The following is a 13,215-nucleotide window of genomic DNA, read 5'->3' as shown; positions in this document are numbered from 1 at the left end:
TCTGAAGTGGGTCTCTTGTAGACAACATATATACAGGTCTTGTTTTTGTATCCATTCAGCGAGTCTATGTCTTTTGGTTGGAGCATTTAATCCATTTACATTTAAGGTAATTATCAATATGTATGTTCCTATTCCCATTTTCTTAATAGTTTTGGTTTTGTTATTGTAGGTCTCTTCCTTCTCTTTTGTTTCCTGCCTAGAGAAGTTCCTTTAACATTTGTTGTAAAGCTGGTTTGGTGGTGCTGAACTCTCTTAGCTTTTGCTTGTCTTTAAAGGTTTTAATTTCTCCATCAAATCTGAATGAGATCCTTGTTGGGTAGAGTAATCTTGGTTGTAGGTTTTTCTCCTTCATCACTTTAAATATGTCCTGCCACTCCCTTCTGGCTTGCAGAGTTTCTGCTGAAAGATCAGCTGTTAACCTTATGGGGATTCCCTTGTGTGTTATTTGTTGTTTTTCCCTTGCTGCTTTTAATGTGTTTTCTTTGTATTTAATTTTTGATAGTTTGATTAATATGTGTCTTGGCGTGTTTCTCCTTGAATTTCTCCTGTATGGGACTCTCTGCACTTCCTGGAGTTAACTATTTCCTTTCCCATAATAGGGGAGTTTTCAACTATAATCTCTTCAAATATTTTCTCAGTCCCTTTCTTTTTCTCTTCTTCTTCTGAGACCCCTATAATTCGAATGTTGGTGCGTTTAATGTTGTCCCAGAGGTCTCTGCGACTCTTCTCAGTTCTTTTCATTCTTTTTTCTTTATTCTGCTCTGCAGTATTTATTTCCACTATTTTATCTTCCAGGTCACTTATCCGTTCTTTTGCCTCAGTTATTCTGCTTTTGGTCCCTTCTAGAGAATTTTACATTTCATTTATTGTGTCGTTCATCATTGTTTGTTTGCTCTTTAGTTCTTCTACATCCTTGTTAAACGTTTCTTGTATTTTCTCTATTCTATTTCCAAGATTTTGGATCATCGTTGCTATCATTACTCTGAATTCTTTTTCAGGTAGACTGCCTATTTCCTCTTCATTTATTAGGTCTGGTGGGTTTTTACCTTGCTCCTTCATCTGCTGTGTGTTTTTCTGTCTTCTCATTTTTTGGGGTCTGTGTGTTTGGGGTCCCCTTTTCACAGGCTGCAGGTTCGTAGTTCCCGTTGTTTTTGGTGTCTGTCTCCAGTGGCTAAGGTTGGTTCAGTGGGTTGTGTAGGCTTCCTGGTGGAGGGGACGAGTGCCTGTGTTCTGGTGGATGAGGCTGGATCTTGTCTTTCTGTTGGGGAGGTCCACGTCTGGTGGTGTGTTTTGGGGTGTCTGTGGTCTTATTATGATTTTAGGCAGCCTCTCTGCTAATGGATGGAGCTGTGTTCCTGTCTTGCTAGTTGTTTGGCATAGGGTGTCCAGCACTGTAGCTTGCTGGTCGTTGAGTGAAGCTGGCTCTTGGCATTGAGATGGAGAACTCTGGGAAATTTTTGCCATTTGATATTACGTGGAGCTGGGAGGTCTCGTGTGGACCAGTGTCCTGAAGTTGGCTCTCCCACCTCAGAGGCACAGCACTGACTTCTGGCTGGAGCACCAAGAGCCTTTCATCCACACAGCTCAGAATAAAAGAAAAAATAGAAAGAAAGAAAGAAAGAGGGTAAAATAAAATAAAATAAAATAAAATAAAAAAGTTATTAAAATAAGAAATGAAAAATAATTATTAAGAAAAAAAATTTTTAAGTTAAAAAAAAAATCAGCGGACAGAACCCTAGGACAAATGGTGAAAGCAAAGCTATACAGACAAAATAACACACAGAAGCATACATATACACACTCACAAAAAGAGAGAAAGGGGGAAAAGTATATATATCATTGCTCCCAAAGTCCACCTCCTCAATTTGGGATGATTCGTTGTCTATTCAGGTATTCCACAGATGCAGGGTACATCGAGTTGATTGTGGAGATTTAATCCTCTGCTCCTGAGGCTGCTGGGAGAAATTTCCTTTCCTCTTCTTTGTTCACACAGCTCCTGAGGTTCAGGTTTGGATTTGGACCCGCCTCTACCTGTAGGTCGCCTGAGGGCATCTGTTCTTTGCTCAGACAGGACAGGGTTAAAGGTTAAAGGAGCAGCTGCTTCGGGGGCTCTGGCTCACTCAGGCCAGGGGTAAGGAGGGGTACGGATGCGGGGCGAGCCTGCGGCATCAGAGGCTGGCGTGACATTGCAGCAGCCTGAGGCGCGCCGTGCGTTCTCCCGGGGAAGTTGTCCCTGGATCACGGGACCTTGGCAGTGGCGGGCTGCACAGGCTCCCAGGAGGGGCGGTGTGGAGAGTGACCTGTGTTTGCTCACAGGCTTCTTGGTGGCAGCAGCAGCAGCCTTAGCGTCTCATGCCCGCCTCTGGGGTCCGTGCTGATAGCCATGGCTCACACCTGTCTCTGGAGCTCCTTTAAGCAGCGCTCTTAATACCCTCTCTTCACGCACCAGGAAACAAAGAGGGAAGAAAAAGTCTCTTGCCTCTTCGGCAAGTCCAAACTTTTCCCCGGACTCCCTCCCGGCTAGCCGTTGCGCACTAGCCTCCTTCAGGCTGTGTTCACGCCACAACCCCAGTCCTCTCCCTGGGATCCGACCTCCGAAGCCCGAGCCTCAGCTCCCAGCCCCCGCCCACCCCGGTGGGTGAGCACACAAGCCTCTCGGGCTGGTGAGTGCTGGTTGGCACCTATCCTCTGTGCGGGAATATCTCTGCTTTGCTCTCCGCACCCCTGTGGCTGCGCTCTCCTCCATGGCTCCGAAGCTCCCCCACTCCACCACCCACAGTCTCTGCCCACGAAGGGGCTTCCTAGTGTGTGGAAACCTTTCCTCCTTCACAGCTTCCTCCCACTGGTGCAGGTCCCGTCCCTATTCTTTGTCTCTGTTTTTTCTTTTTTCTTTTGCCCTACCCAGGTACGTGGGGAGTTTCTTGCCTTTTGGGAGGTCTGAGGTCTTCTGCCAGCATTCAGTAGGTGTTTTATCGGAGCAGTTCCACATGTAGATGTATTTCTGATGTATCTGTGGGTAGGAAGGTGATATCCGCATCTTACTCTTCCACCATCTTATCCTAATCTTCTAAGTATTTTTTGATTTTCTCTTTGATTTCTTCAGTGATCTCTTAGTTAGTTAGTAGTATATTGTTTAGCCTCCGTGTGTTTGTATTTTTTACAGATCTTTTTCCTGTAATTGATATCTAGTCTCATAGTGTTGTGGTCAGAAAAGATACTTGATATGTGATACGATTTCAATTTTCTTAAATTTACCAAGGCTTGATTTGTGACCCAAGATATGATCTATGCTGGAGAACGTTCCAGGAGCACTTGAGAAGAAAGTGTATTCTGTTGTTTTTGGATGGAATGTCCAATAAATAACAATGAGGTCCATCTTGTTTAATGTATCATTGAAAGCTTGTGTTTCGTTATTTATTTTCATTTTGGATGATCTGTCCATTGGTGAAAGTGAGGTGTTAAAGTCCCGTATTATGATTGTGTTACTCTCGATTTCCCCATTTATGGCTGTTAGCATTTGCCTTATATACTGAGGTGCTCCACTGTTGGGTGCATAAATATTTACAATTATTATATCTTCTTGGATTGATCCCTTGATCATTATGTAGTGTCCTTCCTTGTCTCTTATAGCATTCTTTATTTTAAAGTCTATTTTATCTGATACAAGTATTGCTACTCCAGCTTTCTTTAGATATCCATTTGCATGGAATATCTTTTTCCATCCCCTCACTTTCAGTCTGTATGTGTCCCTAGGTCTGAAGTGGGTCTCTTGTAGACAGCATGTATATGGGTCTTATATTTGTATCCATTCAGCCAGTCTTTGTCTTTTGGTTGGAGCATTTAATCCATTTACATTTAAGGTAATTATCGATATGTATGTTCCTATTACCATTTTCTTAATTGTTTTCATTTCTTATTGCAGTTCTTTTTCTTCTCTTGTGTTTCCTGCCTAGAGAAGTTCCTTTAGCATTTGTTGTAAAGATGGTTTGGTGGTGCTGAATTCTCGTAGCTTTTGCTTGTGTGTCCAGGTTTTAATTTCTCTATCGAACCTGAATGAGATCCTTGCTGGATAGAGTAATCTTGGTTGTAGGTTCTTCCCTTTCATCACTTTAAATATGTCCTGCCACTCCCTTCTGGGTTACAGAGTTTCTGCTGGAAGATCAGCTGTTACCCTTTTGGGGATTCCCTTGTATGTTATTTGTTGTTTTTCCCTTGCTGCTTTTAATATTTTTTCCTTGTATGTAACTTTTGATAGTTTGATTAATATGTGTCTTGGCATGTTTCTCCTTGGATTTATCCTGTATGGGACTCTCTGTGCTTCCTGTACTTGATTGACCATTTCCTTTCCCATATTAGGGAAGTTTTCAACTATAATCTCTTCAAATATTATTTCAGTCCCTTTCTTCCTCTCTTCTTCTTCTGGGACCCCTATAATTCGAATGTTGGTGCATTTAATGTTGTCCCAGAGGTCTCTGAGACTGTCCTCAACTCTTTTCATTCTTTTTGCTTTATTCTGCTCTGTAGTAGTTATTTCCACTATTTTATCTTCCAGGTCAATTATCCGTTCTTCTGCCTCAGTTATTCAGCTATTGATTCCTTCTAGAGAATTATTAATTTCGTTTATTGTGTTGTTCATCATTGTCTGTTTGCTCTTTAGTTCTTCTAGGTCCTTGTTAAACGTTTCTTGTATTTTCTCCATTCTATTTCCAAGATTTTGGATCATCTTTGCTATCATTACTCTGAATTCTTTTTCAGGTAGACTGCCTATTTCCTCTTCATTTGTTTGGTCTGGTGGGTCTTTACCTTGCTCCTTCATCTGCTGTGTTTCTCTGTTTTCTCATTTTGCTTAACTTACTGTGTTTGGGGTCTCCTTTTCACAGGCTGCAGGTTCGTAGTTCCCATTGTTTTTCATGTCTGACCCCAGTGGGTGAGGTTGGTTCAGTGGGTTGTGTAGGCTTCCTGGTGGAGGGGACTAGTGCCTGTGTTCTGGTCGATGAGGCTGGATCTTGTCTTTCTGGTGGGCAGGACCGCATCCAGTGGTGTGTTTTGGGGTGTCTGTTGCCTTATTATTATTTTAGGCAGCCTCTGTGCTAATGGGTGGGGTTGTGTTGCTGTCTTGCTAGTTGTTTGGCATATGGTGTCCAGCACTGTAGCTTGCTGGTGATTGAGGGGAGCTGGGTCTTAGGGTTGAGGTGGACATCTCTGGGAGAGCTTTCACTGTTTGATATTACGTGCACCGGGAGGTCTCTGGTGGACCAATGTCCTGAACTTGGCTCTCCCACCTAGAGGCACAGGCCTGACACCTGGCCGGAGCACCAAGACCCTGTCAGCCACACGGCTCAGAAGAAAAGGGAGAAAAAAAGAAATAAATAAATAAAATAAAATAAAGTTATTAAAATAAAAAATAAAAAAAATTATTAAGAATTTAAAAAATTTTAAAGTAATAAAAGAAAGAAAAAAAAGAGAAAGAAAGAAAGAAGAGAGCAACCAAACCAAAAAACTAATCCACCAATGATAACAAGTGCTATAAACTATACTAAAAAAAAAAAAAAAAATGGACAAGCACAACCCCAGGATAAATTGTAAAAGCAAAGCTATATAGACAAAATCACATAAAGAAGCATACACATACACACTCAGAAAAAGATAAAAAGGAGGAAAATATATATTTTTTTTTTTCATAAAAAAAGGGAAGAGAGCAACCAAATGTATAAACAAATCTACCAATGATAATAAACCCTAAATACTAAACCAAGATAAACATGAAACCAGAAACAAATCAGATGTAGAAAGCAAATCCCAAGTCTACAGTTGCTCCCAAAGTCCACCACCTCAATTTTGGTATGATTTGTTGTCTATTCAGGTATTTCATAGATGCAGGGTACATCAAGTTGATTGTGGAGATTTAATCCGCGTTCCTGAGGCTGCTGGGAGAAATGTCCCTTTCTCTTCTTTGTTCAAACCGCTCATGGGGTTCAGCTTTGGATTTGGCCCCGCCTCTGCATGTAGGTCACCTGAGGGTGTCTGTTCTTCGCTCAGCCAGGACGGGATTAAAGTAGCAGCTGATTCGGGGGCTCTGGCTCGCTCAGGCTGGTGTGGGGGGAGGAAGGGGTATGGAATGTGGGGCGAGCCTGTGGCGGCAGAGGCCAGCGTGACATGGCAACAGCCTGAGGCATGCCGTGTGTTCTCCCCGGGAAGTTGTCCCTGGATCTCGGGACCCTGGCAGTGGCGGGCTGCACAGGCTCCCAAGAGGGGAGGTGTGGATAGTGACCTGTGCTTGCACACAGGCTTCTTGGTGGTGGCAGCAGCAGCCTTAGCATTTCATGCCCCTCTCTGCTGTCGGTGCTGATAACCGTAGCTCACACCCATCTCCTCCTTAGGTTCTTAACTTTATAAGAGAGGCCTCTGAATTTCTTTAGTCCTTTAGGACTTAATATGTCTCCATCACATTATTTTACATAATTTTTCTAACAGATTTGTTAGGTTATCAAAGTGCCCAGATAGTTAAAAGCAAGAGGACTTGCTGAGGTAGAAATGACATTATTCTAGGGAGTAAAAAACTCCTTCCCTCAACACCCCCCAAAAAAATCCCAGAAGTAAAAAATTCTAAAAGCATAGCAATATAATAGCTTTACTGTTGGGATATATTGGATAAACAACCCAAACAGCTACCTCAGGGAGCTTCTGAGGAATGAGCAATCCATTGATCTGTGAAGGAAAGTTAAATTATATTTAAAGTAATGTCAAAGACAGCAAGTTGTTTTTTCATGTAATGCTTTTCAGATAGTACATTTTGATATTTACATGGTGTCTATTCATCACTTTTAAAATGCTCAATTCACTACTAGGAAACAAATGAAACAAAGTATTATTTTTTGAAATACTTTGGTCCATAATTATTTTGATTTATGAATCCCACAAGGCACATTTTATATTCATCTCTTACCATAGCATGTCTTGAGTATCAACTGAGTATAGAGTGTAGTAGAAAAAGAAGGCATATGATCCCTGCCCTCTAGGACCTTGCCTTCTGAGAGGAAACTGAGCCTGAAATGACAAGTGATCATATGCTTGTGTTTCAAACTATGGAAAAGTAATCTGAGCAGAGTGCTGTATACTGTAGGAGACTTCTTAGAGGAGAGGTGAGTTTTGAAATGAATTTAGAAAAAAGTGGGGAAGGATACATACCTAAAATGTATTTATATTTCAAAACTAAAAACATTGATGCTATCTCTTCAATTTACTGTTGAATAAAAATTCATCTTATTCCCTAACAAACCAAAAGCTAATAGGTTGTTATTTAATGTAAGTAAGGCACATACTCCACTACTACCACCAGTTGGGTAAAAGCATGGCACAGTCGTTTAAAATCTTGCTAAGAACCTTTGCATTTATTCTGTACTACCTACCTGATACCAGGCCATAGTCCCTGGCTGGTGAATGAGATAAAATATTTTGATGCTCTTATTCTCTTATACCTAGATGCCTGTGGTGAGCCACCAAGGTTTGAAACTATGCAGCTCCAGAATGTTTCTAAACCCAGTTATAACCCTGGGGACAAGATAGATTATGAGTGTCGCCCAGGTTACCAGCCCAAGCATCCTTCTCTTCCCACCTCTGCTGTTTGTCAGGCTGATAATATGTGGTCATTTCTCCAGGAGGCCTGCACAAGTAAGTAAACAAAACTTTTTTTTTTTAATTCAAAAAACTTTTTTATTACTCTAGAGATTTTTCACACATTTTAGGGTTCATATTTTACAACTGAAATGGTGGTTTTCTCATGTGAATGTAGGTTTTAGATAGCAGTGCATTCAGGCTTTGAAAAATCTCCAGGGAACCTTTATTTTCACAATCGGTTGCCTGGGTAAATGTGAATCTTCTTGGATGTTATAATAGTTAAAGAAAGAAAATAATAAAAGATAATAATATTCCCATGAATTCAAGTGAGCAATGTAGAATTTTGAATTTGATTCAAATCTGTTTTGAAACTGGTATAAAACAACGAATTTGAAATTTTCCTTTTAGGAAAACAGTGTCCTAACCTAGGGGATCCCGCAAATGGCCAAATACGGTACCCAAATGGAAGTATTCTGTTTGGCTCACAGGTTCACTATGTTTGTAATGATGGGTAAGTAGGATGCTCCTTAGAGGAAATAATGTTATATGTTACTAAATCCGTTTTCATTTTGCCTCTCTTCTTAAGCATTCCCACAAAGTTGATTTCATTTTGCTTTCTGTGTGACAAGTCATACTGTAGCCAAATAACTCTTGGGCTTTTTATGGAGACTGAAAAGATGTGTAACTAGTAGAAAGAAATTTAAATTGAAGGGAAGTAAAATTGTATAATACTTAGTATATGTATTAATAAACCTCTCATAAGCATTAAAAATGTGTTAATCATGGTGACTTTATCCTTGACAACACAATACACCCTATTTAAAATGCCCAATTCTCAGAGGTGACATAGGTTTATGGAACTGGGAGGTAGAGTTGCCAACTGAAGATATTCTTATATCAAAGTAATCTGTAAGATGTCACGAGACCAAAAGTGACCTGGTAAGCTTAGACAATAATGTTGATCAAGATCTCTTAGTTGGAAAACCTTATGTTTGAAACTACTACAAAGGAGTGAAGCATCTCAAAAAGAGGTACTGAGGATTTAATAATAGCCTTTGTTTTACAGGGCTCTTTTAATAGCATATGTTAGGGATACTGAGCATTTATAAAAAATGTGAATTTAAAAGGTAAATGTAATATGCTATGGAAACACAACTGGTTTTTCAATATTGTCTACGTATCCTGGTAGTTTACTGAGTTTATTAGTTCTTACATTGTGTGTGTGTGTGTGTGTGTGTGTGTATGTGTGTAATCTTTAGAGTTTTTTATGTAGAAGATCATATCCTCTGCAAACTGTGATAATTTTACTTCTTTCTTTCCAAGTTAGAAATATATTTCTTTTTCTTGCTTAATTGCTCTGACTAGAACTTCTAGTACCATGTTGAATAAAAGTGGTAAAAGCAGTTGTTCATGCCTGTTCTGATCTTAGGGAAAATTTCCAGATTTTCACCATTGAGCATGATGTTTGCTGTTGGATTTTCATGTACGGAGTTTATTATCTTAAGGCAGTTTCCTTCTGTTTCTAGTTTGTTAAGTATTTTTATCATGAAAAGTATTGAATTTTATCAAATGCTTTCTCTGCCTCAATTGAGGTGACCATGTGCTTTTTTTTCCTTTCGTTCTTTTGATGTTGCATATTACGTTGATTGATTTTTATGTGTTGAGCCATCTCTTGCATTCTAGGAATAATTCCCACTTGGTCATGATGTTTAATCCTTTTAAAATGCTGCTAAATTGTTTGCTAGTATTGTGTTGAGGTTGTTTGCATCAGTGTTCTTAAGGCACAGTGGTCTCTAGCTTTCTTTTCTTGTAGTACCTTTATTGAATTTTGCTATCATGGTAATGTTTGTCTCATAGAATGAGTTTGGAAGACTTCCCTCCTTTTCAGTTTTTTGGAAAAGTTTGAGAAGGATTGGTATTACTTCTTTAAATGTTTGGTAGAAATCACCAGTGAAACCATCAGATCCAGGATTTTTCTTAATTGGGAGAATTTTGATTACTGATTCAATCTCCTTACTAGTTACAGATCTATTCAGATTATCTGTTTTTGTGATTAAGTCTTGGTAGGTTTTGTGTTTCTAGGAATTTGTCCATTATATCTAGTTTATCGATTTGTGGCATAAAATTGTTCATAGTACTCTCCTAATAGTTTTTATTTCTGTCAAATCTATAGTGATGTTCCTGCTTTCATTTCTGATTTTAGTAATTCGAGTCTAATCTCTTTGTTTTAGTCAATCTAAGGGTTTGTCAATTTTGTCACGTTTTTTGAAGAACCAACTTTTAGTTTCATTGATATTCTCTCTTGTTTCGCTCTTTTTGTTGTTGTTGTTTATCTCTGTTCTAATCTTTATTATTTGCTTCCTTCTGCTAACTTTGGGTTTGTCTTTTTCTGGTTCCTTAAATTGTAAGCTTAGTTTTTTTTTTCAGAGCTATCATTTCTTAATGTAAACATTTATAGCTATAAATTTCCCCCTTAGCACTGCTTTTGCTGAATCCCATAAGTTTTAGTATGTTTTCATTTCCATTCATGTCAAAGTACGTTCTAATTGCCCTGATTTCTTCTTTGAGCCATTGGTTGTTTAAAAGCATATTGTTTAATTTTCACAATTTTTTGAATTTTCCAGTTTTCCTTTTGATATTGATTTTTAAATTCATCCTATTGTGGTCAGAGAATATACTTTTTATGATATCTGTCTTTTAAAATCTATTTATTAACATTAATTTGTGGCATAAAACAATTATATTATTAATTATTTATTAAATAATTAATTATGTTTTGAATAACATTAATTTCTTTTCTAATTTGTCACCTAACATATGGTCTATCCTGGAAAATGTCCCACATGCTCTTGAAAAGACTGTGTATTCTGTTGTTGTTGGCTAGAGTGCTTTGTATATATCTGTGAGATCAGGTTGTTTTAATGTGCTGTTGAAGTCCTCTGTTTCCTTATTTATCTTCTGTCTAGTTGTTCTATCCATTATTGTGAGTGAGGTATTGCAGTCTCCAACTATTATGTAGAAATGCATATTATGTAGAAATGCATATTTCTCCCTTCAATTCTGTCATTTTTTGCTTCATATATTTTGATAGCCTGTCATTAGGTGCATAAATGTTTATCATTGTTATATCTTCAGTACTGAATCCTTATTAATATAAAATTTCCTTCTTTGTTTCTTGTAACCTTTTTCATTTAAAGTCTATTTTGTCAGATTTTAGTATAGCTACTCTACTGTCTTTTGGTTACTATTTGTGTGAAATATCTTTTTCCAGCCTTTCATTTTCACCCCATTTGTGTCTTTGAATGTCACGTGAGTCTCTTGTAGACAACATATAGTTGGACCATGTGTTTTTATCCATTCTGCCAATCTCTGTCTTTTGATTGGAGAGTTTATTCTGTCTACACTTAATATAATTTTTGACGAGGAGGGATTTATATCTATCATTGTGCTACTTGTTTTCTATATGCTTTATAGCTTTTTTCTAGTCCCTCATTTCCTGCATTACTGTTTTCTTTTGTGTGTAGTTGATTTTTGTAGTGAAATGTTTAAATTCCTTTCTCATTTCCTTTTGTGTATATTCTATAGTTATATTGTTTGTGGTTACCATAGGAATTATTATACATTTAACATTGTACATGGGAATTCCCTGGCGGTCCAGTGGTTAGGACTCTGCGCTTCTACTGTAGGGGGCACGGGTTCAATCCCTGGTTGGGGAACTAAGATCCCACAAGCCTCACAGGGAGGCCAAAAAAAACCAAAACAAAACAAACAAACAAAATTGTACAGTTATAACACTCCAGTTTAAATTTATACCAGCTTAAATTCAATAAATTACAAAAACAGTCCTTTACAGCTCCATCCTTACCCCTTTTGGTTGTTGATATCATACTACCCTCTACACAAATAATTGCATACTAGCTTCTACTTTAATTATTTATTTATTTATTTTAAAATTTAGTCTTTTAAATCACATATAGAAAACAAAAATTGTAGTTGCAAACCACTGTTTCAGTAATGCTAGCTTTTATCATTGCCTTTGTATTTACTTTTACTGAGATATTTATTTATACATAGGGCTTTGAGTCCCTTCATTCCTTTTTCAGTACTCCCTTGAGCATTTCTTCTTGAGAAGCATAGTGGTCACAGACTTGCTAAGCTTTTAATTCTGGGATTCTGGAAATGTCTTAATTTCTCCCTCACTTTTGACGCTCAGTTTTGCTGGGATAGAGGATTTTTGATTGACAGTTTTTGTTTTTTTGTTTTTTTCTTTAAGCACTTTGACTATATCAATCCACAGTCTTCTGGCCTCTGAGTTTCTAATGACAAATCTTAATTAGTATCCCTTGTATGTGATGATTCACTTCTCTCATGCAGCTTTCAGCATTCTTTGTCTTTTGAAAGTCTGATTATCATGTATCTTAGTAAGATGAATACAAAGAGACCCACACTTAGAATTTTGAGCTTTTGGCATATTTGTTTCTTTTATCAAATTTGGGAAGTTTTCAGCCATTATTTCTTCAAGTATTCTCTCTGTCCCTTTTGCTCTATCTTCTCCTTGTGAGAGTCCCACAGTGTATATGTTGGTCTGCTTGTTGGTGTCCCACAGATCCCTTACGCTTTGTCACTTTTCTTCAGTCTTTTTTCTTTCTGTTTCTTAGAGTCAATAATTTACATTACCCTATCTCAATTTCACTAATTCTTTTTTCTTCTCAAATATACCTTTAATTCTTTCAGTGACTTTTTCATTTCCATTAATGTACTTTTCAACTCCAGCATTTACTTTTGGATTCTTTTTAGGTTTTCTAGCTCCTATTGATATTTCCATTTTGTTCACATATTGTTCTCTTGACTTTCTTCATTTCTTCCTTTGGTTCTTTGTGCACCTTTATCCAGTTATTTCTTTCAAATTTTACTGAGGCTCCAAGGTTGGGCTTAGGCAGGGGGCAACCCTGTGGGCAGAAGAGCCAGTGGAGAGGATGTATCTGACCTTCTTCTTGGGGCACAGGTTGTTGGTTTGGCCACACTTCTTGTGGCAGTTGACAGCACTGGTGTGCAGGTGAGCATAACACTTGCATCAGATCATTTTGTCGCAGTTGTACTTCTGGGAAAGCTGGCGGAGGGAAGACTTGATACCACCATGCAGGTGAAGCACCAAGTGTATGGTGGATTCTTTCTGGATATTATAGTCTGAGAGAGTACGGCCACCCTCAGCTATTTGTCTGCAAAAATCGGACTGTGTTGGTGTGGCAGGATGTCCTCAGTGTCTTTGATTTTGGCTTTGACATTCTCAATGGTGACACTGAGCTTGACCTCAAGAGTGATGGTCTTGCCCATCAGGGTCTTCACAAAGATCTGCATCTCTGTGTCTGCTGTTTTGCTGCTTCGTTGAAGAAAAATGGGGTGGCAGAACTGGCATCCATTAATTTCCATTGAGAGTGCCTTCACAAGACATTTATTTTAAAGTCTTTGTTTGCTAGATTTGTCATGAGGTCTCCTTCAGAAAAAATTCTGTTCATGTATTTTTCCACTGTATGAGCCATACTTTTCCTTTTCCGTTTCTTTGTATGCCTTACAACTTTTTTGTTGAATCAATATTTG

The 13,215-nt window shown here is 38.4% G+C and overlaps 1 protein-coding gene and 1 pseudogene across 3 annotated transcripts in view; one reads left to right on the top strand and one right to left on the bottom strand.

Moving 5' to 3' along the window:
- LOC137762947 (membrane cofactor protein-like) overlaps nucleotides 1–13,215 on the top strand; it is a 62,287-nt gene that overhangs the window by 15,683 nt on the left and 33,389 nt on the right. For all 3 annotated transcript variants that reach the window (XM_068541521.1, XM_068541519.1, XM_068541520.1), the window contains exons 2-3: nucleotides 7,483–7,671; nucleotides 8,026–8,128. In XM_068541521.1, the coding sequence (XP_068397622.1) occupies nucleotides 7,483–7,671; nucleotides 8,026–8,128 (292 nt within the window). The remainder of the gene's footprint in view (nucleotides 1–7,482; nucleotides 7,672–8,025; nucleotides 8,129–13,215) is intronic.
- LOC137761734 (ubiquitin-ribosomal protein eL40 fusion protein-like) lies at nucleotides 12,527–13,008 on the bottom strand (annotated as a pseudogene).

This window comes from Eschrichtius robustus, chromosome 3 (assembly GCF_028021215.1).
Source record: "Eschrichtius robustus isolate mEscRob2 chromosome 3, mEscRob2.pri, whole genome shotgun sequence".
Taxonomy (NCBI): Eukaryota; Metazoa; Chordata; class Mammalia; order Artiodactyla; family Eschrichtiidae; genus Eschrichtius; species Eschrichtius robustus.
The sequence above is the reverse complement of the archived record's forward strand: the minus strand, read 5'-3'. Positions and strand labels throughout refer to the sequence as shown.